We start from the raw sequence: 25032 nt of genomic DNA, 5'->3' as shown, positions 1-25032 counted from the left end.
AAATGCTGAAGAAGGCAAGTTGGGAGATGAACGATACAGGTTGGTGGCCTTCGCCATCTTTGGACTAGTATTGTTCCCTTCCGAAATCGGAGTCATCAGTTTAGAAGCAGCAAGCGTCTTCATAGAATACGAGCATGACCAAATCAATCCCTCTTCAGCCATTTTGGGAGAAACTATGTTATCGCTCAACCATTGTAGAACGCATGGAAAAGGATCTATGAGATGTTGCATCCCTATGTTGTAGTTATGGATTATCAATCATATCGAAACACCAAGGGACATCTTTAACAACTTTTGGTGGTATGACCTGCGACCGTTAAAGGTTACCATAGATGAGACTTGGAAAAACTGGGATGAGAAAGCATGGATAGATAAATATGTAGCATTGCCAAGGAGTAACTTCAAATGGAAAGCACCATGGATGAACAATGCCATCTGCACTATGAGCTATGGAAGCAAGATATGGGTTCCTTTGATTGGTGTAACCGATTACATCAGTTATGCGCCCGCCCTTGTAACAAGGCAGTTAGGTGGAATGCAGTACACTCCAAGAACTCTGGGTTTAGCTGATTTCATCGGTTTATTCAAGCACCATCCATTCCTCGAAGAGATGGAGCTTATCCGACAAGATTGGGAAAGACCCCTGATGGTAAAAAGGGAAGAAGGGAGCAATTTTGAAACATCATTCAGCTAGAATTATACAGTTTGAAGGAAGGAAGAGCTTTCTGAAGTGAGGGATTCCTCAACACAAAAACATCCAGAATCAGCGATAGAGCAACCAAAAAGGAAAAGGACTGATAATGATGAAGAGTTAAGAAAGTAGCTAGAACGGTGTATAATGATCTCAACAAAAGTAAAGGGCAGCAAAAACTATTAGAAAGTTAGTTAGAGGAAGAAAATATGATGAGGGTTTACTTGAACCAGTGGTTGGAAAAGCAGGATAAGCAGTTAACGTCTTTAAATGAATGGCAGAAAAAGGTCGAGGTAGTTGAAGAAATAGCAAAAAAGGTCCAGGTTGAGTTAAGGAATCGAATAACCGAATATGATGAGCTGGTTAAAAAGAATTGGCTTGTAGAAAAAGAGTTGGCTAAGTTTAAGAGATCAACAAAAGGCAAGATGAATGTTGATAAAAAGGTGATAGATTCTTTGAAGAAGGGAAGGAGCATTCTTTTAAAGAAAGTAGAAGTTGAAAAAGGGAAGAATTGGCTAGCCCAGCTCGACATAGAAGAGGAAAGAAGGACCAGAGCTTAATATATGGTGCAACTTGAGGAAGAGAGAAGTGCAAGAAAGGTCGCTGAGTCTGATATGAGAGATTACCAGAAGAGAGCTGAGTCTTCGAAAGGAAGGATGATGGCTTTACAATCTGAGATCGAGATACGAGAAGAAGAGTTGAGGGAGTTGAGAAGCCATTACTTCGAGATGGAAGAGGATCTGAGTAAGGCTAAGCAAGAGTGTCAAGAATGTCAAGACTATATGGACAGCTTTGCAATTCAAATTAACTCCAAAATAGCCAAGTTGGACATGGAAAAGGAAGAACTGCAGAGGGTAAGGGATAAGTTGGCATGGTCGAAGGATATGATTTGAGTGTTGGAAAGAAGTAATGAAGCCTTGGGAGCTAGCAACGAAGTGATAATCGCAGATAACACCGTGTTCCATGATAAGATAAGGCATGTGACAAAGCAAGTCGAGCAAGCAGCCTGGTATGCGGAAAGGTTGCAACAACAAGCCCCCCAAATTGAAAATGATGCTTCAAAGTATCGAGAATACATAGGGGCCATCACCTCTTTTATTGGGGACTTAGCTAATAAGGGAAATGCCTTTTAGGGGTAGCAATGTATATGACTCTTTTCTATCATCGTTTTGTAGGAGCAACTTTTATTTATAAGAAGGTCATGACCTATTTTTCTTCCTAATGTGTTTTGGTAAGCTACTATGATAAGAACTTGGCAAACCCTCCTTTATAGTAATCAGGTCAACTCAGAAATCTTGCCTAAAGGATTACGAAAGTCACGAATTAGCTCTAAAAAAAATACACATTACATGTGCATCATATTTTCATCACGCATTGTGTTTAATTTATCATATGCATTCCAGATCGTGAAACATAGGTCCCACGTCTAAAGTCCACCACACGCGGTCCAAATCAAGGATGGAAAACAAAGAAAGAGCACACTTAGAGTCACATTATCAGACCGAGTTGGAATCCGTAAAAAATGAAGTTGCTCGGCTGACCGACCTACTCGAGCAACTTCTAAGAGCTAAGAATGGGGAGAGAACATCAGCACAACTGCTTGAAGGAGCGCCAATAGCTCACATCCCTCAAGCATCTCAAAACCAGGGGGTAAACTCGGACAATGAACAACATTTTATGCCTATCACCCCTATCCAACCAACTCATGCTCTAATCACTGTTGACTTAACAGCGGAGGGAACCCCAGATAATAGGTCTCCCAGTTTGATGGACCAGGACAAGCTGTTTGCTTTAGAAAAAGATTAAAGGCAGTTGAGGGTAATGACTGGTTTGACCCTATGCGAGCAGCTGAAGTATGTTTGGTACTAAACATCATGGTGCCAAAAGATTTTAGGATACCAAAGTTCATTAAGTACACTGGTTTGGAATGCCCAAACACTCACCTTCGATCCTACTGCAATAAAATGGCGGAAGTAATCCGCGATGATAAACTGCTAATCTATTTCTTTCAAGATAGCCTCGCAGGATCCGCTTTGAGCTGATACATGAGGTTAGATAGTGTCAGGATCAGGAGCTGGAGAGACTTTGTGGAGGCTTTCCTTAAGCAGTACAAGTTTAACATGGAAATCGCTCCTGATCGAACAAGTCTAATGTCAGTGGAGAAAAGGAGCCAAGAGTCGGTAAGGGCCTATGCACAAAGGTGGAGGGATGAGGCAATGCATGTCCAACCCCCTTTGATAGAAACAGAGAAGGTGACCTTGTTTGCCAATACCTTCAAGGCACCTTATTATGAGCATCTAATGGGTAGCTCCTCTCAGCATTTCTACGATGCGGTACACATAGCTGAAAGGATAGAGAAAGGGATTAAAGTTGGGCATATAGCGAAGCTGTTGGAGAATAAGGGTTTTATTGGAAGAAAGAGGGAAGGTGATATTAACAACTTGGAAGGTGGATACAAGGGCAATAGAGTAGATTCCCATAATCCACAAGTACTAACCTCCTAATTCTCCCACATGAACTTTAGCCAACCTTTTCCCCCTAATCGAACAAATAACCAGTCAAACAACCAAAACCACCACCAAAGATCCTATACAAGATACACTTTAGAACAACCGCCGCCATTACCCATGCCTTCGAAGGACATGTATGCCAAACTGTTGAGTATTGGACACATAGCTCCTATCCCTGCACTACCGCTACAACCACCATTTCCAATTTGGTACAAGCCCGAGTTGACTTGCGAGTACCATGCTGGTAATCTCGGGCATGGGATTGAAACCTGCTACGCTTTCAAGAAAAGGTTGTTGGAGCTTATTAAGATAGGATGGGTATCCTTTGAAGATAAGCCCAATGTTAATTCAAACCCGTTGCCTAAACATGCCCCAAGTAGTAGTGGAGTAGGCATGATAGAAGTTGGAAATCAATGTAAGGCGTTGAAGGTGTCCATGAAGAAGTTGTACAACATGTTGGTGCAATCAGGATTTTTAGAGACAAATATGGAAAGCCATTTGGAGGGATGTGATTACTGTGAGTTCCATGGAAGAAATGGACATCATATTGAGGATTGCATCGAGTTTTACGAAAAGATTACAAAAATGTTGAAAATGAGAGAATTGAGGATTGAACCCATGGAGAGCAAGGGTGAGGTGAGTATGATGGAAGGTCAAGATGAGATGACAGGAGTATGTAGGGTCCAACAAACAGCTAATGGGCCACCAAGGCTAATCTTGGTTAAACCTTCCTGCATAAAAGGGAATCACAAAGCCATGCCTTATAATTATAGTTATGCCTCCAATGTTCGAGCTCCTCTTCCTTTGTTCCAGATTGAGATAAGTGGTTTGACTCGGAGTGGTCGTTGCTTTACGCCTGAGGAGTTAAGAAAGGCTAAGGGCAAAGAAGTGGTAGATTTGGACATATCACTAGAAGTTAATAAGCCGGTAACAGAAGAGGAGTCAAATGAATTCTTGAAGTTGATCAATCATAATGAATATTGCATAGTAGATAAACTAAAAAAGACTCCAGCTAGGATCTCCCTCATGTCCTTGATACTCAACTCTAAGCCGCATTGAAACGCCTTGCAAAAGGTATTGAATGAGGCGTATGTACCCCAAGACATTGAACATAAAACCATGGAGCATCTGGTGGGGAGGATCCACGCAACTAATTACTTGTACTTCACGGCTAATAAGTTTGATACTGAAGGTACCAGACATAACAAGCCCTTATACATTACGGTTAAGTGCGAGGACTGCCTCATAGGAAAGGTACTCATCAATAATGTCTCGGCCCTTAACATGTTGCCAAAGCACATTCTGAAGGAAATGCCGATTGATGAATCTCATATGAAGCTGAGTACTATGATGGCTAGAGCATATGATGGCTCACCTAGGCTAATAATTGGACTTTAAAAGTGGAGCTATATGTGGGACCATAAATGTTCCTAGTGACACTTCAAGTTATGAATATCCACCCTTCCTATAGTATGTTGTTGGGAAGACCTTGGATTCATGCAGCGGGGGCAGTAGCTTCATCATTGCACCAATGCCTGAAGTATATCATGAATGAGATGTTGGTAATTGTCAAGGCCGAGGAGACAGTATCCATAATAAAGAATGTGGTTGTACCTTTTATCAAAGTAGATGATTGCAAGGATAATAATATCTATGCTTTTGAGATTGTGAACACTGACTGGGTGCCGGAGAACACAGTACTGAGAAGGCCAAGGATCTTAGAAGCAACAAGGATGGCAACTCAATGCTTCTTGGAGTGCGGGATCCCATTTCAGTATAACCCTATCGCCGGGGTACCAGAAGGGGTTAATCCAGCAAAGATGAAAAGTGTTGATCAAAGATTTGGGCTAGGGTATAAACCTAACAAGGAGGATCATCGGTGGGCTGCTAGTTGGAGAAGGGAAAGAAGAATAGCTAGAATTAAAGGAAAAGAGCCTGAAGAAGAAAAGCTAGAAATCCCTCCCCTTAGCGTGTCATTCCCAAAAGCTGCCTACGTAATGCAACATGATAAAGGAGTTGAAAGCCTTGGTCAAGAACTGGCAAATATGAGCATAAACACTTGGAGGAAAATGAGGTGGAAGGAGATGACATGAAGACAGTAGCAGGAAAGGGAGATGAAGCACTACCACAACTAACGATCCACACACTAGAAGAAGTCTCAGCCAAGACCTTTGTGCGCAAGTTGGCTCATGGCGAGAAGTTTCAGAACTGGGTGACCTAAGAAGCTCTAGTAGTTTTCAAAATGTAAACCAACTTTATTTGCCTCAACATGCTTTTGTCATTTGCTTTTATGTGCCTTTTATTTTCTCTAGTTGACAATCAAAGCTCATGATGTCAGCTAGATTTTGTGTTTGTCATTGAGCCCACCTTTTCTTTAAATAAATGATGAGATCATGCACTTTTCAAAATTGTCTTTTTTATGCATTTTCACCAAACACTTCACGCTTTCAGGAATCCTGAAAGCAGATCTCCTACAACATCACATACATTTAGCATCAAGAATAAATGGTCAAACTTGAACGAACATGTGATAACTATGGAAGAGGAAGAGTGGGACGAAAGCAATATTAGTGAATTCACTAGGATAGTGGAACAACGGGAACAGACTTGGAAGCTTGCCACAGAGGAACTCGAAACCATCAATGTGGGCAGTGATCAACTCAAGAAAGAGTTGAAAATAGGTACCTTAATTACTTCTGAACAAAGGACAAAAATGATCGCCTTATTACAAGATTATTCAGATGTTTTTGCTTGGTCTTATGAAGATATGCCCGGTTTGGATACAAATATTGTAGTACACAAGATATTGTTGGAAGAAGGTTGTAAACCAGTCAAGCAGAAGCTGAGGAGGGCCCACCCAGATGTCTGGATCAAGGTCAAGGCAGAACTCAAGAAGCAATGGGATGCTGACTTTCTAGAAGTAGTTAGATATCCAAAATGGGTATCTAACATTGTTGTGGTGCCTAAGAAGGAGGGGAAGATTAGAGTTTGTGTGGATTTTTGGAATTTGAATAGAGCTAGCCCTAAAGATGATTTTACTCTACCACACATAGATGTTTTAGTGGACAACACTGCTCGAAGTTCCACATATTCCTTTATGGATGGTTTTTCAGAATACAACCAGATAAAAATGGCTCCAGAGGATAAGGCGAAAACAAATTTTGTCACACCTTGAGGGACATATTGCTACAAGGTCATGCCATTTGGTTTGAAGAATGCAGGAGCAACCTATCAAAGAGCAAGGGTGACTTTGTTCCATGATATGATGCACAAGGAAATTGAGGTGTATGTAGATGATATGATTGCCAAGTTTAAAAAAGGAGAAGATCATGTTGAAGTTTTGAGGAAGTTATTTGAGAGATTGAGGAAGTATGAATTAAGGCTCAATCCTGTGAAATGTTCATTCGGAGTTAAATCAGGTAAGCTGTTAGGATTTGTGGTAAGTGATAGAGGTATAGAGGTGGATCCAGATAAAATAAAGGTCATTCAAGTTATGTCTTCCCCTAAGACGGAGAAAAAAGTAAGAGGATTCTTGGGAAGGTTAAACTACATTGCTCGGTTTATAGCTCAGCTAATAACAACATGTGAACCTATATTCCGACTATTCAGGCAAAAGAATCCTGGAACTTGGAATGAGTGTGAGGAGGCATTCAATAAAATCAAACATTATTTACAAAATCCACCTTTACTGGTTCCTCCGGTATCAGGAAAACCTCTGGTATTATATCTAACAGTAACCGAAGTAGCCATGGGATGTGAATTGGGTCAACATGATGAAACCAGGAGGAAGGAAAGAGCTATTTATTACTTAAGTAAGAAATTCATCGAATGTGAGTCTAGATACACTGAGATAGAAAGGCTCTGTTTGCGCTGGTGTGGGCAGCAAAGAGATTACGACATTATATGTTATACTACACCACTTGGTTGATTTCAAAAGTGGACCCTCGGAGGTATATTTGTAACAAGCCCTTTCTCTCAAGCTGAATTGCAAGGTGGCAGGTTTTATTAGCAAAAGATGACAGTGTATATTACAAGGAAAGCCATAAAAGGGAGTGTAATCGCGGACCATTTGGCCGATAATGCTGTTGAAGATTACGAACCTTTGGATTTTGATTTCCCCGATGAAGATATATTGTCAATAGAAAAAGAAAAATAAAAGACAGATTGGTGGACCATGTTTTTTGACGGGGCAGTGAATGTATATGGTAACGAGGCCGGTGCGGTAATAATCTCTCCTAATAAGAAACAGTATCCAGTTTTGGTTAAACTGCATTTCGAGTGCACCAACAACACATCTGAGTATGAAGCTTGCATGCTTGGTTTAGAAGCGGCATTAGAACTAAAGATAAAGAAGATAGATGTATATGGGGATTCAATGTTGATTATCTATCAGGTTAAAGGGGAATGGCAGACCAAGGAGGAAAAGTTGAGGTCATACCAGGAATACCTATCCACACTAGCAAAGGAATTTGAAGAAATTAGATTCACCCATCTAAGAAGGGAGGGGAACCATTTTGCGGATGCTTTGGCCACACTAGCTGCTATGACTACCATTGATCTCAAGTATAAGATACAACCTGTACACATTGACATTAGAAATGACCCAGCTCACTGTTGCTTAGTTGAAGGAGAGATAGAATGAAAGCCTTGGTATTACGATATCAAGAATCTTGTGCAAAATCATAAATATCCGGTGGGAGCTTCTAAAATGGATAAGAAAACCTTGAGAAGGTTGGCCATAAACTTCTATTTAGATGGAGAGATTTTATATAAAAGATCATTTGATGGAACTCTACTAAGGTGTTTGAATGAGACAGATGCTAGAAAGGCATGGCGAGAGGTCCATGAAGGGATTTGCTCAACCCATGCTAGCGGGCATATGATAGCAAGGAAAATACAAAGGGCTGGTTATTTTTGGATGATGCTAGAGAAAGACTGTATCGACTATGTCAGGAAATGTCACAAGTGTCGAGTTTACAATGATAAGGTCAATACGCCTCCATCTCCTCTATTTAATCTAATATCTCCTTGGCCATTTGCAATGTGGGGAATTGACGTGATTGTTCCTATTAACCCAAAAGCTAGCAATGGTCATAGGTTCATCCTCGTAGCTATTGACTACTTCACAAAATGGGTGGAAGCTAATTTGTAAGCCCACGTAACACAGAAGATAGTGAAGAGGTTTGTAGAAAAGGACTTGATTTGTCGATATAGTCCTCCAGAAAAGATAATGACAGATAATGCACAGAATTTCAACGGCAAAATGATAATGGAGCTATGTACTAAATGGAAGATCAAGCATTCGAATTCCTCACTATACCAGCAAAAAATGAATGGCACAGTAGAAGTCGCCAACAAGATTATCAAAAAGATTATTCAGAAAATGGTAGTCACGTATAGAGATTAGCATGAGATGTTGCCATTTGCTCTTCATGCATACCGCACTACAATCAGTACCTCGACAGGGACTACCCCATATTCTCTGGTGTACGGTATGGAGGCAGTGATGCCTTTGGAAGTGGAAATCCCATCGTTAAGAGTGTTGATGGATTCTGAACTAGAAGAGGCCGAGTGGGCCAAAGTGAGATATGAGCAACTGAACCTGATTAGTGAAAAGAGGATAGCTGCAATATGTCATCATCAACTTTACCAGAAATGAATGGCCAAGGCATATGATAAAAAGGTTAGACTGCGGTTGTTTCAAGAAGGGGATCTAGTATTGAAGAAAATATTATCGTTACTCGAAGAAGATCAAAACAAATGGGCACCAAATTATGAGGGTCCTTACGTAGTAAAGAAGGCATTCTCAGGAGGAGCACTGAAGTTGGCTAGAATGGATGGAGAAGACCTAGCTCGACCTGTGAATTCTGACTCTGTAAAAAGATTTATGCTTGATGTATGCTCCTAAATCAATAAAGCAAAGTCTGACCATCAATTTCTTTCTTTTTTCATTGCATTGATCTCACAACACTTAATTTATTTTCTAGAATGAAGAATCTTAAAAGGTGGAAGAGAAGAGTAGAAAGATAAGAATAGAGTTTGTCAATCCTAATAGTGCATTTTTTTTTTTAAAAAAAAAAAATCATTTTCATTATCTCATCACTCACTAAAAGGTTTATCATTGGCGGAATGAATTTCTTCTTTATATAAAAGCCCAGACTAGGAACACATCCCCACACTAGGGGCAATAAGAGATGTTTCATGAAAAGTTTTACGTATTTGAAATGGGACGGAAGCCTTTAGATTTGAAAATTAAGCTAAAGCATTTGACAATAGCATGATAAACAAGGCAATACAAATCATACATTTTCAAAAAAAACTACAGGTAAAAAGTCGAAGACTTCTCAAAAATATGATAGGCGGCACGAAAAACGAATCCAGCATACGACTTTAAGAGCAAGCTCATGTCAAAAGAGAGTTTCATGAAATAGAAGAAGATGATGGGACCTATGTTTCAAAACCAGGTAAGAATGCATGCATGCCATCTAACATAAATCATTGCATGAATGCTTTTTTTTTAATTGTTACAGGAGGAATCCTTAGTTTAATCTAATAGGATTGTGGACGAAGAAAGAATCATTTGGTTGATATTAGCAAAGAATCATGGTTTTGATTCTAGAAAAATAATAAAGGGAGAAGAACCTATTAGGAAATTTTCAAAAAAAGGAAAGAAAAAAAGGTGAAAACCTTGCCCTCAGGAAGAAAAATACCGAATTTAGCTTTGGTTAAAGGGAATCGCCAGATGAGATTCTAGGTTGACCGAGCTACAAATATAGTTTTTGATTTTGATTAAAGGAGGTCGCCAGAAGGGATCTTATATTTTGGTTTTTGGTTAAAAGAGGTCGCTAGAAGGAATCTCATGTTTCAGCTTTGGTCAAAGGAGGTCGCCAAAAGGGATCTCATATTTCAGCTTTGGTTAAAGGGAATCGCCAGATGAGATTCCAGGTTGATTAGGCTACAAATATAATTTTTTTGATTTTGGTTAAAGGAGGTCACCAGAAGGGATCTCAGGTTAACACAACCGTAATACCGATATCAGCTTTGGCTAAGGGAAATCGCCAAATGGGATTTCAGGTTGGCCGAGCTACAAATATAGATTTTAGTTAAAAGAGATCGCTAGAAGGGATCTCTGATGGAATGCCAGGCTAATTGAACATAAGTTAGAACTCAGAGGATCGCCAGATTAGGACCTCGAGAGGACTAAGTTTTGATCATAGCTTTTGGGTTGAGGAGGATTGATGTAAAGACAAAGTTTCAGATCGATCAGACTTCGACAATATCAGTTTTGGAAGTTCAGTTGTGTTTATCTTTATAAAACTTACTACGCAAAACCAATGCTCCGTAAGTATTATAAAGAGGGGGCATCTGTTATAACCCATTTTTGGGTCCCCAAACAAAAATAATAAAAATAAAATTATATATATATATATATGGAAAATAAAATAAGATAATAATAAATAATAAAAATAAATATATGGCTGGAAGAAATTAAAAATAATAATAAGAGGCGGGAGCGCTCAGCAAATGGTCAGAAAAAATTTTGATTAAGGAGGATAAAAATACAAAGATTAAAATTTTGACAGTATATCCCTGAATGATGAGAGCCCTGTTGGAAAAGAAAATTCAATTTGAAGAGAAAAGTCCAAAATTGGATGTTTATGGACTCAATTAGATTTTATTGAAGGTTTAATTGAATTTATAAAAGGTTTGATTCCAAGAAAATTTGATTTTTATGTCAATTTGGGCTTTAATTGGAAGAAATTAAAGTTCTGGGGTCAAATTATAATTTTTTAGGGTTGATTTAGTCAAATCAAGGGCTTAATTGCATAAATATTGAAGTTTAATGGCCAATTAGGGATTTAATTGAGGAAATCTGAAACCAAGGATCAAATTGGAAAAGACGCGAAAATATAAGGGCTGTAATTAACAAAATCAGGGGACAAATTAAAGAAATTGGAAGTTTATTAATCAATTGAGGGTCCAATTGCATAAATCAGAGGTCAAGGACTGACGTGAAAAACACAACCAACTATAGGGGCGGAGACTGAAATTGGAAGGGATGCAATTGAATTAATTCTTAAAATCAAAATTACATTGTAAGGACTTAAAAGAACAAAGGATAAATTAAGGAATGATTTGGAAACAAAAATGCCGACGCCACATTTAAATGAAACGACGCATTTTGTATAAAACGGTGCCATTTCAGGTTAAAAAAAAAGAGAGAGAGAAGAGAGCAGAACAATGTCATTTTGAATGACATTGTTCCCTTTTCTCCTTCCCCTGGACGTGCAGCAGGGGAAGGCAGTTTTTTTTTTTCTTCTTCTTCTTTCTTCGTTAAACCCTGCACGCCACATGCCTACCACCTCCCGAAACCCCACACACTCTCATGATGATAAATTAAGGGAGTCGCGCCCTGCCAGCCACGCCCACTACCTAGCCAACCCGGCATTGTGGCAGGGCAGCCAGCCCTGCTCCCTATGCGCTGCCATAGGGTGGCAATAGGGACACCCTCGCTACCTTTTGCCCTATAAATACCCACCAATTCCAGCACATGAGGGAGGAGGAAAAGAAAAGGGAAGGAGCCGAAGAGAGGAGAGGAGAGAACGGACCAAAAAAAAAAGGGGAAAGAAAATCGGAAAGCCATAAACAGGAGAGGGACTGTGAGGGTTAGAGGAAAGGGAAAACGAACCGAAAGGGAGGAGAAACAGACCGAGAGGGACAGTGAGAGGTAAAGGAGAGTGGATCGTGAGGGTTGAGAAAAAACAAAACTGACACCGGAAGAGGTCGAGTCTTGGAAAGAAATATCATTTAAATCAGAACAAAAGAAAAGGGAAACGCAGCAGAAGAAGAGGAGGAGAACGGAGGAGAAGGGAGGAGCAGGAGCCTCTTTCTCCACCGCTTGAAACCGTAACATTACTATTTGGAGTCGCCGTCCATGAGCCATGACACCGCCACCGGCCTCCACTGCAGCACCTCCAGCGAAGCAGTCTAACTAGCAAGGCAACGCCCCCCTCCACGCCAGGTAATTCTTCTTCCCCCCTCATCATTTTCTATCGATGGTGGTAGTTTTTCCTCCTGCATGCAGAACGAATATCGTTCTGCATGCAGGAGGGTGGGGGGAAAATAATCCCCCCCCCGTCAGCTTTGTTGCTGGGCCAGGCTGATGCTGGCCTAGCGTTGATTTTTTTTTTTTTGGGCCAGAATGATTCTGGCCTAGTCATTTTGTTTCTAGGCCAGGTTGGTTCTAGTCCAGCCCTGCTATTTGGGTCAAGTCTGGCCCAGACTAAAAACGAAAATTTTGCTGGGCCGAGATCGGCCCACCCTTTTGGGGTTGAGTCCGGCCTAGTTAGTTGGGCCGACCTAGCCTAGCCCACCTAATATTATATTTATTATAATGTTTTTATATTATTTATATATATAGATATATATCCCAAAAAAAATTTTAAAAATTCTGAAAAATCCTTAAAATTTTTTTGTTGATTTTCCTACATATTTTTATCAAAATTGCTTAATATTGGTTTGTATTTTTATACTGTAAAGATACAAATCTAATATTAAAATACCCGGTTTTCGTTAAAACATCGAAAAAGAAATTTAAAAATAAAAAATGTTTTGCTTTCAAAAATTATGAAAAATCCTTAAAAAATATTGTTGATTTTCTTGCATATTTTTATCAAAATTGCTTAATATTGGTTTGTATTTTTATACCGTAAAGATACAAATCCGGTATTAAAATACCTGATTTTCATCAAGACATCAAAAAATATAAAACAAAAAAAAAAAAACGTTTTTGTTTTAATGCATACGGCTTAGTCTCTCCAAAATAAAGAAAAAAAAATCATCACATCATATTTTCATACAACAAAAGAAATTTAAAAAAATATATGTATTAGTATGCACTTTGGCTTTAACAACAAGTTTGTTAGAACCACGAGAACTAGGCCAATATTTTAAAAATTCTAAAAAAATCTTTTGTTTTTCTTTTAGTATTTGGGATTACGAATTTATATGTAAAACGTATGCCTAATATTAAAAATAAAGTTTTTTTATATAGATGTTCTAACGGTTATGATTTTACCCGATAAGATAAGGACCTCCTTATTGAGCAGGACTTTTCTTGAACCATAAACAGATCAACAATTAAAATAGGATAACACATTAGTTGTTTTTATCAAACAATCAAACAATGCAGCTTATCTTAGGTAAGGCATATTTAGGGTGCTAATACATTTCCTTTACACAATCAGTCCTCGTACCCGACCTCTGAGACCAGTTAGGGTTCCTAGTGACTAAAATACTAGGTGGCGACTCTCATTCCATTTTCCATCAATAAAAGACAAGAATTTCTTGTCTCCCCATATTTTATAAATAGAGATATTTACATTTTTAGATTTAAAGTGGAACAATATTTTCGTCGCGACGCCGCACACGTGCGACATAACCTACAAAACTTGTGTCTTGAGTCATGAGACAATGATAACTGCTTAGAAAAAAAATCAATAAATAATTATGAAACTTAATTACCAGTCAACCCAATGTTAAAGGATGAAATTAAGAAAAAAAATAAATTAAAAGAAAGGATAAGAAAATAATTTGAGTCAACATAACTAACTCGTAAAACTTGTGATATGGATCATGAGCCGAGATAACTCAATAAAAAAAAATCAAAACAAATTATAAAATTTAATACCCAATAAATTCAATGTTGAAAGGATAAAATTAAAAAAAAAATCTAAAATTAATAAAAAATCCTCAAAACTTGTGAGGACCAAAGTGAAAAAGAGCTTGACATTTCACTATTCATTGTTATAGTGAACATCCAAGCCCTTTTAGTATATGTTAATTTGGCTTTGAATATGAGTTTATGGTATTGTTTTAAAACATGAATAAGGTCGATCTTAGAAAAAACCTGAGTCACGAATAAAACAGGTGAACTTGAAAATCAAAACAACATTGTTTTGATAAGAAAAAAATTTAAAAAAAGTGGTAAAAGGTTGATGGTTGAGTTTTAACCGTATCAAGTTCGGTATGATCGAGTTAACAAGTCAACTAGGGTTTTCTTTTTCTTAAATCAAGACCAATTCATGTCTCGGGTCAGCTAAGTCTTAAGTCAATTCATTGGGCCAATCCGAGTTTTAAAATAATGGTTTATGGAGTCAATTGAGATCTTCCTTTTTAAAAAGAGAGAGAGAGAGAGAGAGAAATATTCATGTTTCTTAAATTTAAATTATTAAATTCAAATTATATAGATATGATTTGGTGTATAATAACAATTTTATTATTTTTTATTTTTTTCTTTTAAATTATTGAATTTCAAATCAATTATTAGATTTATAATAAAAAAAATGAGAGAAGTTGGCCTCTTTAGACTGATGTCGGGGCCGTTGTTTTGTCAATCGGTCTAAACAGGCCATACCTGGAGATAGAGAGATATCAAATGATCATTTATGTGCAAGTTTTGTCAAATTTGTTAGGGAATAGAGGAATTAAATGCTCCTGCAAAGTAGCCTCCATGAGTTGTCATTTTAGAGAAAATGAAGAAGGCAATGAATAGTGACAAGATCACGTGTCGTATTGTCTTTTTTTTTTTGGCAAAGTTCAATTTAGTCCTCTATCTATCAATGCTGCTCAATTGCACCGTTAATTAACCATAAACTTTTGATTAATGCAATTAAGCTCCTGGAGAACTTCAATTGAAACCACAAATTTATCTGCCTTTTTCAATATAGTCCATGGTTTTGAATTTATTCAATTTAACTCCTGATTGACTATTGAACTTTTAATTTCTTCAATTTCACCCCCACTTTCAATCAATTAAACCCCCATAGTTTGCCACCTTTTGTAAAATGATCATTGGCTATGAAATTTTTTAATTTGACCCCAAAACTTTAATTTTCTTGCAATTTTACCCTTGATTTTAATCAATTAACTTGGTAAAAATTAAACTTGATCTCTTAAAATTACAATATTCTCAATTAAGCCTAAATTGAGCTTCCAAACTTAATTTTTCACCAATTAAGCCCCTAATAAAATTAATTTGATCCATTTAAAGTATAATTAAGTTCATGCACTTAATTAAATCCTTCAAATGGACCCAAATTAATTCTTAAACATAATTAAAATTCAATTTGGCCCATGAATAAATCATATTGGCCTATTAAAATTTTAATTATATCCTCGGACTTAATTTTTATGTAAATTCGTCCAATAATAATTTAATTTAACCTTTAATTTTCATTGCTTCTCCACTTTTTTGGCATAATTGGGTATAATTAGGTCTTGAATTTCCTCCAAAATTATAGCTTTATGTTTTTGTATTTTTGAAGTCTTCCTTGGCTTGCTTTCTCTACATTGCCAACCTTTATTTTGATTTTTTATTTAATTGTTTTATTTTTTAAAAAAAAAGTAAATTTTGGAAAATAAACCAAAATTAGGTTATGACAGTCTTCTCTCATCCCCTCACCAATTAAGAGAAAAAAAAACACATCACCCTCATGCCCCAATAATGTATTATATTTTCAACCTTATTCCCGCCAAATTGTCACTTGAGAGATGTTGCAATAAGCATCCAAAACCCCTAACCCAGCCATCCTTAACAACTTGGTTTTGTCAGTACCAGATTGTTGTCTTATAACCAATGGTTTGGACCCTTTCTAGACGAATCAAAGGCTAGGATTCTAGACTAGAAGGGACCATAAGCACCTCATTCACCCTCTATAAATAGCGGTGAAGTTCAGGTGAAGAAGAAAAAGAAAACTAAAAAGGAAAGAAAGGAAACCAGAGAGAGAGAGAGAGACATCTTTCCTACCCTTTCCTTAATCCAATCGAGACTCACAAGACCTTGCACTACAGCCCCATTTCATTCTAGCAAAAAACAACCACCAAAGACCACTATCGTTAGCCTCTACCGTGGACCATCATGACTTTGAAAGCACCACCATCAACCAAGTAACACTTTCTTCTTCCCTTGATCTCTCATTCATGGTGCTATATATGGATAACATGAAGAAATAACTTATGTTCTAGTGTTGCCATTTGCTAGAGAACAAGACCATTAGATCAAACTAGTGGTAAAGAAATGGGGTTAGGCCTCTTGCCTCAACCTAGCCCATATGGCTGGGGTGGGTTAAAAAAATAATCCTTTGGGCCTTCTATTGGCCTAACAAAAATCAGGTTGGGATGGCATGAGCTCAAACTGTACATGTGGGTTTGGATCTTATGCCAATAAACGAGCTCATATGATTGGGCTAAGCTCAATTCAAATATAAATACATGCTTGGCATACCTTATTTTTGTTAAAGAAAAATTCATTTTTTTTGTCTTTAAAGCATGCTTGTCAAACACAGGTTCGAGGTATTTTTTAATGCCTCTATTTTCACGATAAGTGTGTGTTTGACAAAGACGCCTTACTGCCCCTCTTTTAGCTTTAGTTTATCCATTATTTTAGTATCTAGTCAAACAAGCACTAAATAATTTTAAAAAATTTAGGGACCATTTTAAAATTATTTATGGGTCACTTGTGTGTTTTCCAACAATTTTATTTAATATTGGGTTGTAGATTTGCACTGTAAGATATGGATTTGGTATTAAAAATACCTGCTTGTCTCTGAAATTTAAAAAAAAAATTGAAAAAATTTCCTTATTTCAAAATACAAAAATATGTTTTTGTTTATGTGTATTTGGTCAAATCTTAAAAGTTTTTTCATGCATATTTTATATAAAAAAAATTGCAATTTTATCATGTTTTTTTTTTTTAATACAAAGAATGAATACCGTAACTAATTTATTATTATCCATAAAAATTCAGCCAAAATTTTAAAAATGTCACAAAAATCAATTTGTTTAATTAATATTCGGGGTATGAATTTTACAACATAATACACACTCTGATATTAAATTAAATGAATTAATAGCAATAAATATTAAAAATTAGCTACAAACTTTATTATTTGAGGGTATAAAAATACATTGTAAAGTATATCCTCAGATATTAAAAGATACAAAATATAAATAAATACATCATTAAAATTTAGGCTTTAGAATAATTAGGTTTTAACCTGATAAAATAAAAACCTTCTTACTAAGAAAGATTTTTTTTGAACCTTAGATGAACCAACAAATAGAAATAAGACTTAGAGAAAAATAATTAATCAACAATGCAACTTATCGTATGAAAGGTATATTAGGGGTAATGTGTATTCCTCTTGTACAACTAGTCCATTTACTCAAACTCTCGCAAAGCATTAAATTTTCTAGTGACTAAAATATTTGATGGCGACTCCTGAACCTTTCAAATAATAATTACATGATTTATTCCAACACATATAGAACTCCCTCAATTCAGGGAAAAAAATCACATCATTCAATGCCATGCACACTTAGCTTTGATACCAGTTGATGCGAATATCTAGGATAACAATCCTAAAACCAACAACAAAGTAGATAAACAACCAAAAAAAGCTGAAATTCAGGTTATGATAAAAAAAAAACTTTGACCTAGAAATAACCCTATATCTAAAAAACAAAGATCTTGGAAAAGAACTTAGACCTGTTGTTTATAGCCAAATAAGAACCTGAAGTACGTGAAGACACCATAGAGTTAGTTATACCTTGGTAAAAGTAGTTGTTAATCTTTGTCCCAGTAAATAACATAATTTGCACCAAGAAAATATCTAAATTATTCAATAAATAGATGCTGCTAAAATTTGACAACTATAAAAAATATATATAGTCATTCTAAATAACCCTAATAGACCCTTATTGGGTTGCAAACCAACAAGCCTAATGTCTAAAACAATTCAAAAACATTTATTTATTTTCAAGTAAATAATTAAATGATCAATTATATTTTACTTTTTATTAAAAAAATATTAAAATGGTAACATATTGGATTGACTTGGAATAATTCAAATTAACCTGCCAAAACCCTGATCTAGATAATAGACTCAAATGGATCCAATAATATTTTTTTTTTAATTTAGTTATATGATAAGAATATAAAGACCAATTCAAATATGAAATTGAAAAAAAATAAAATAAAAATCCAATGTTGAAGGTTAAAATTAGTGGAAAAAAATAAAGATATGTTAGGCTAGTAATATATTTATTAAATTTTAGAATATATTATACAAATATCAACTGAGAAAAGTTTTGATTTTTAAAATAATATGGACATATAAGTTTTTTATAATTTCTTGAAACTATTAAATGATGATAATTAAATTAATTAAAAGATGCCTTAATCAATCTTTTACTTATCATTTCATGTGGTAAATATATTGATTACTATATTTGAACAATATTTTTTAAAATAATTGTATTTTTAAAATTTGAATATATCTTTAATTATTAATATAATTGCACATTTATCTAAGGTTGTGTATTTTTTTTATAAGAAATAAAAATAAATATTGATAGCAATATATTCACATTTTCTCTTATATATCATATTTATTTTGATAAAAATGTCCCTTGAAACACAAAAATAGTTTTTTAAAAAAAAAATTAAAACAATAAGAAAAATAAAAAAAACTTGAAAACCTTAAAAGGAATAATATATATATATATATAAAAACAAAGAGAAAAGAAGGCTCATACAGCCCAGTGTACTTACACCTAAAAAAAAAAAAGAGGCCCAAACAAGATAAGGAGACCTATTAATCATGGCGTGTATGCTTGGACCAATTATTTTTTTCATTTATCAGGGGCGGACAACCTAACATCTGTTATTTTTTTTAATAAAAAATTTATAGGCAAGATATCGTGCCCTACTAAATCTCAACCACTACAAAGGTGGTGGCTAAAACAATTGAGGGAGACTTTTTTGGCCAATTGTTTTATTTATTTTTTAAGCTATTTTTACTTAAAAATATCTCAAAAACACCACAAAAACCATTCTAAGTCACCTAATAATCCTAAAAGATAAAATAGAAAAACACTTAAAAAACCAAAGTGAACCAAATAAAAAAACTCTAAATTGAATTTTATATATCTATATATCTATATCTATATCTATATCTATATATATATATATATATATATATTAATTTTAGATAAAAAAATCATTATTAAACTCTTTTCGTTAAATGAAACTAGTGGACATCAAAACTATAAATTTTTATCTCTAAAAAGTGATAAAAGCAAATGAATTTCTCTCAAATGATCATTCTCAACATATTTTCTTCCATCTTCCTCCTTTTTATAAAAAACTCTAGGTCTAGAATATACAGGAACTTTTAGATTAAAATTAAAATTTAAAAATATATAGAAATTGTAGAGATAGAAAAAAGAAAGTATGTGGGCTAAATTAAACTTTTTTACAAATCTTAAATTGACCATGTTTTTTCTTATTGGTTGACTCCATCATCTTTTATTTTTTTATTTTATCCATTATTAACAAATTTAACATCAAATTAGGCACATAAAGCTATAATTGAAAAATAAAGTTTGATGACAAAAAAAGACACGCTAGTGTTTTACCTAGTTATGTTAGTATATTTTGTAATTTATTAGGATTTGTTAATTAATTTTTTTAATTGCAATGACTATGTTATTGTTATTATTATTATTATTATTATTTAAAAATGAATATCTTACCATTATTCTTTCTGAATATGCATATGAAAGATAATCGTGATTTTAAAGTTTCTACAAAGATATATTTCAAAAATGCTTTTAAAAAAATTAATTTTTTTTTAATTTTTTTTAATTTTAAATTAAAATTTTTTTAGTGTTTTTAAATTATTTTGATGTGCTAATATTAAAAGTAATTTTTTAAAAAGTAAAAAAACACGTATTTTGACACAATAATTCGGGAAGAAATTTGTGAAATGATCATTATTCTCTGTCTTCGTTTATTATTCTCTTGGGTTTCGAAATAGTTGTCTGACGTTCGAAGCCCACTCCCGGAGCCTCAGGCCTTCTCGACTTTTTAGCCCAATTGTTTTTTTTTTTAAAATAAATAAATCCTTAGCAAAATGGAGTCATAAAACTTCATTGTGTGGTGTCTGGTCGGAAGGAAACGAGGGGTTTTAGGTTTTTGCTCACTGTCTCCGACATTATCCTTCCCGTTCAATCTCTTCTGTCGGAGAAAAATGTCTCTCCTTCAAACGATGGCCGTGCCGAAGCCCGTTTCGCATCTTCGTTCAATAAACGATGAACCTAATTTTGCCCGCTTTCCGGCAATTTCTCATCAAAATGCTTTACACTATGAGCACAACTCAAGACGTTTTCCTTGCTTTTCTGTTTCAAAGAAATCTGACCCTGAATCCAGTTCTAACCCCAAAATGAATTATAGAGGAAGAACTCGCCAACCGAAAAACAAAGATGGTGGAAAGGAAGGCGGGGAAATTTTCCCGACCACAATTCCAAGGAAGCCAAAACGTGGGCGAAGGAGTGAAGCAGTTGCGGTTGAGGACTTCGTGCGTGATTCGCTGGAACGAACATTTGCATCAATTAGGCAGCAGAACCCGGATGTTTTAGAGGAAATAATGAAGGATAAAGTTAATGAAAATATAGATTCTGAAACGAGTGATGATGATGATGATGAAGACGATGAGGAGGAGGAGGAAGGTGGTGGTGAGGATGATAAAGGGAAAGGAAAGAAAAAGAAGATGGTGGTTGAGGAGGAAAGTCGAGATTGGCCATTGGATGCTGATGTGGGGTGGGGAGTTAGGGCGTCTGAATATTTTGAGAAGCATCCAATAAAGAATGTTGTAGGAGAAGATGGGTTTGAGATTGACTGGGAAGGAGAAATGGAGGATAACTGGGTGAATGAGATTAACTGCCTAGACTGGGAGAGATTTGCCTTCCATCCAAGTCCACTGATTGTTCTTGTATTTGAGAGATACAGCAGGTATGGTTGATATTCTTTTCTTCATACCAGCAGATTTTGCAACCATACTTTAAAGAGTTCTTCTACACACGCTTGGCAATATGTTTAGAGACATAAGAGCAAGATTTCGTGTTTTCTATGCAACTCGTAGATATTCCATTAAAATATCAAATCCCTTCATTATTTTTATGGTGCGTGTGAATGTTTTACCGGTAGAGTATTGTTTGCAAGTCATCATCTTGAACTGCAGTTGCTAATTAATGGCATAAGAATTAAATAAGCATGTCAATGTAGTTACGGATTTCTCAAGAAAGAATTGCTCGAGAATTGAGATGTGCGGTGGCTGCATATTTTTTATATTTTTGATGTACTATGCTTTCATTATGTACAAGAGGATTGATCTAGCAATTGGAAACAGGCATAAAGTAGATTCTATGAAAATCAGAGTAGTTCAAACTTCAACGGTGAATTTTGGATATTCATAGTTCTGGCATTTTCTTTAGTAGGCCTGTACTGCTAAAGTACATAGGCATTTTTCATGTGTCATCTTGTTGATGTCTGCTAGCAAGTTTGCATCCTAACCACTTAATGTAATTTACTGGGAAAACCAAGAATAAGATGTTCATGTTTGATATGTGAAATTACTTTCCTTCTTCTTTAATTGTTAATATTTCGAATTGCATTGGTCTATTGTGCACTGTGAAAATTGTATATGTGGATTGGGTATTGTTACTTGCACTAAAAAAAGTATGCTTAATCTTCTTTTTATCCACAGGGCAACTGATAATTGGAAGACTTTGAAAGAGCTAGAAAAGGCAGCCAAGGTGTATAGGGGTGCCAAGGATCGATTGCCTCCTCGGGTAAAATGAGCACTATGTTGTTTTCATTTGAACTGCATCAAATTTCCTAATGTTTTGACTTTGCTCTTTGTTACACTTAAACCTCTACGGACAAGTTTCAAATATAAATTCACTGCACCTCTGGTTTACGAGAAAACTGTGTGTTTTCTGTTTTTTCTATATCTCCAAACTAAATTTAAACTTGAGAGAATATAAAGTGGTTTTTTAGGTTCATTTGATGGATTGCAATGTTAATTATGGACTGTTTAGGGTGATGCTGTTCAGTTCAATTCAATTCAGTTTGTAGTCTGTTTCTTGTCCCTAGAAGTTGGTTCCTTGGATTTTATCAAATTTTGTTTCATTTGAATTGCTAATTTTGTTGGAAATTCTCTGGAATCAGACAGTGAAGATAGACATCAATATTGAGAGAGATTTGGCATATGCCCTTAAAGTTAAAGAATGCCCTCAGATTTTGTTTTTACGTGGAAACAAGATCTTGTATAGGGAGAAAGGTAAGGCATATTGATTTCATAACAGAATTACAAGTAGACATATTCAAGCTCCTATCTTTCCATGTTCTTATGAAAATAATGGTCTTTGCAGAGTTTCGAACTGCAGATGAGTTGGTCCAGATGATCGCACATTTCTACTACAATGCTAAGAAACCTTCATGTGTTAACAATGCAAATTTATGCCCTTAAAGTTTGGCTATAATTCTCAAGGTACTCAAGTATGTGAATATCTAATTCTAGCACATCCATTTTTTATCACCTAGCTCTGCTCAATACTATACCTTCGACATGCAGATAAAACATGAAGAAGGAAGCAGTAGAATGACTCACCTTTTATGTTTCTTGCCAGTCCCTGTCACTTTTGCTCTGGAATCCCAGCAACCTGACCTGACTTTGGTTTAATCAGGTTGGACCCTAACCTCAGTGTCCTTGATATGCTGTATTTGATGATTGGATGACGGAATTGTGATTGAATCATGGATAAACTATAAAATTATAAGGGAAAGTAAGTGTATTTGTCAAAAAGTCACATTCTTATAATGGCTAATCAGGTATTAAACAATTATTGTTAATAGAACGCCTTACATATTTTGCAATTTTATTTAAATGATTCTTCTTGTGAAAGCAGAAATTCTTCTGGTTTCACACAAGAAAAGGCTAGATATATTCCAAATGTGGCAGATTTGTCATGGAATTAGAGACAACTGAAACCATACATGTCGGAAAGTAAGATTGTCTAGTCTGATATTCAAGAATCTGAAGCCATACTGTAATGCTGTTGTGATAAGCTTTGTATGTATGGATTGGGTTTATGTGGATGAGTATTTTTGGAGTATTAATTAATTCTAACTCTGCTTCTAGTTCTTCATCTATTTTTTAGTACTTCTTCCGAGTATTGATGTAATCTGAACTTTCTTTTCAACCGAAAAAAGATGGCATGTTTTTTTGTTGACAACTTTGCTTGTTCTAAGACACGGGTCATCACCTGTCATGCATGATTTTCAGTCTAGTGCCACGTTCTGCTGTCCTTAAATCATTCCTTGATTAGAAAGAACTGTTCTTTATGATGCTTTATGTTTGTTTTCTGGCAGGCTTTCCTTTAATTTATGATGTCAGACCATTGGTCGGAACATTGAAATGTTAATACTAATAATGGTGCCTTGACCCTTGCCATCCAGATTTTCATTTGTGTACCCTGAGATGCAAATTAGGGTCTGTTTGTTTTGGTAAAACATTTCACAAATGGAAAACATTTTTTCCCCATAATGTGTTTTACATGTAAAATATTTTTCAATGACGGCGATGATTTTAGTAAAGGAGGTGGTAGTGATAGTGAGGTAATTATGGTGGTGGAAGAGGTAGTGATGCAAATCAGGACACAAGACTTCCTACAATTTTAGGATCAAAGCCTCCATCAACATAGGAGTCGCTGTAATTTTATTTCTTTCCTGTTATTACTTTTCTAGTTTATTAGTTTCCTAGTTGGATTTGAAATTCTATTCTGTTATTCTTTTCCTAGTTTATTATTGTTTCCTAGTTAGAACTGGAGACTGTATTAGTATTTAAGGAGGATGAAAGTAATATGAATGGCACTTAATTTTTGGCCATCCTACGAACTCTGAGTTGAGCTTTCATTGGAGTGATTCCAATACATAGAGAGATTATGTGCTAGTCCCTATTCTTGATATTCAGCATGAGGCTGCCCCAAATAGATCATTGGCACCAGGTAGTGATAAGGAGGTTGCTGTGGTGGTGGTAATTAGATGGTTGTGGTGATGGTGGTGGTAGCGGTTGAAATAGTTAAATGATATTGTAAGTAAATTATTATTTGTAAAAATTTTTATGAATTGAAAATATATTTTAGTAATGAATTAATAACTAAGGTTGATAGTAAAATATTTTTCATAAATTTATTTTTTTGTTAATTATTTTACGGGAAATAAACATGGAAAAATATTTTTCAGAAATAAATATAAAAAATCTAGAAAATACGACAAACTAAACTGAACCATAGCTCACTCGCTTGTGCCAAGTTGCTTCTAAAAATATGTTAAGGTCGTGCAATTCTCTTGCTTGCGTGGACCGGTTGTATTAAAGGTTTTTTCTACAGTTTTCTCAAGTCTTATGACATCTTGTTACTGAACAATCCAGGAATGATCAAATAATGTATCCGAGAGAATCTGTTAGCATTTATGTCCCACACAAGATAATAGCCATGAATATTGAATAGTCATTGACAACTGTTGTAAGGTCTTTTTTGAATTTCTTAAATTAAATTATGTAACAATTAAAATAAATATTTAGAAATTCAAAAATTTAAATTAAGTAGAAAAATATTTTCTTAATCAAAATTCTCATTTTTTATTCATGCATTTTTTTTTTAAATTTTTCGTAAGTGTAATTATTATCAACATGATGCTCTTTTAATATAAAATTAAGATACTTAAAATAAATATTCATCGTTGTTCTAACTTATTTTTAGGTTTTCGCATACAAAATAATAAAATCAAAAAAATGTTATCAAAAAATATAATAGTTAAAAAGGATGTCAAAACACTTAAAAAATAATCAAAAATTGGATGAGGAGGTTCAAAATTACAAAGATTAAAATTTGGTAGTATTTTATTGATTAATGATAGCTTTGTTG

At 35.1% G+C, this 25032-nt stretch overlaps 1 protein-coding gene across 4 annotated transcripts; it reads left to right on the top strand.

Annotated features, from left to right (window-relative positions):
• The first annotated feature begins 20183 nt into the window (after window positions 1–20183).
• LOC118039660 (thioredoxin-like fold domain-containing protein MRL7, chloroplastic) lies at window positions 20184–23992 on the top strand. Of its 4 annotated transcripts, none has more exons than XM_073404220.1 (6): window positions 20184–21055; window positions 21810–21894; window positions 22274–22385; window positions 22477–22595; window positions 22735–22791; window positions 23477–23992. In XM_073404220.1, exons 1-4 carry the CDS (start codon window positions 20295–20297, stop codon window positions 22572–22574), a joined length of 1056 nt encoding a protein of 351 aa, XP_073260321.1. In that variant the 5' UTR covers window positions 20184–20294; the 3' UTR covers window positions 22575–22595; window positions 22735–22791; window positions 23477–23992. The 4 variants fall into 4 exon arrangements, with proteins under 4 accessions (XP_073260321.1, XP_073260319.1, XP_073260322.1 ...); XM_073404218.1 differs by having other exon boundaries at window positions 22680–22791; XM_073404221.1 differs by having other exon boundaries at window positions 22477–22603.
• The last annotated feature ends 1040 nt before the right edge of the window (window positions 23993–25032 follow it).

This window comes from Populus alba, chromosome 14 (genome assembly GCF_005239225.2).
Source record: "Populus alba chromosome 14, ASM523922v2, whole genome shotgun sequence".
Classification (NCBI taxonomy): Eukaryota; Viridiplantae; Streptophyta; class Magnoliopsida; order Malpighiales; family Salicaceae; genus Populus; species Populus alba.
This window is presented reverse-complemented; position numbering and strand designations above follow the sequence as displayed.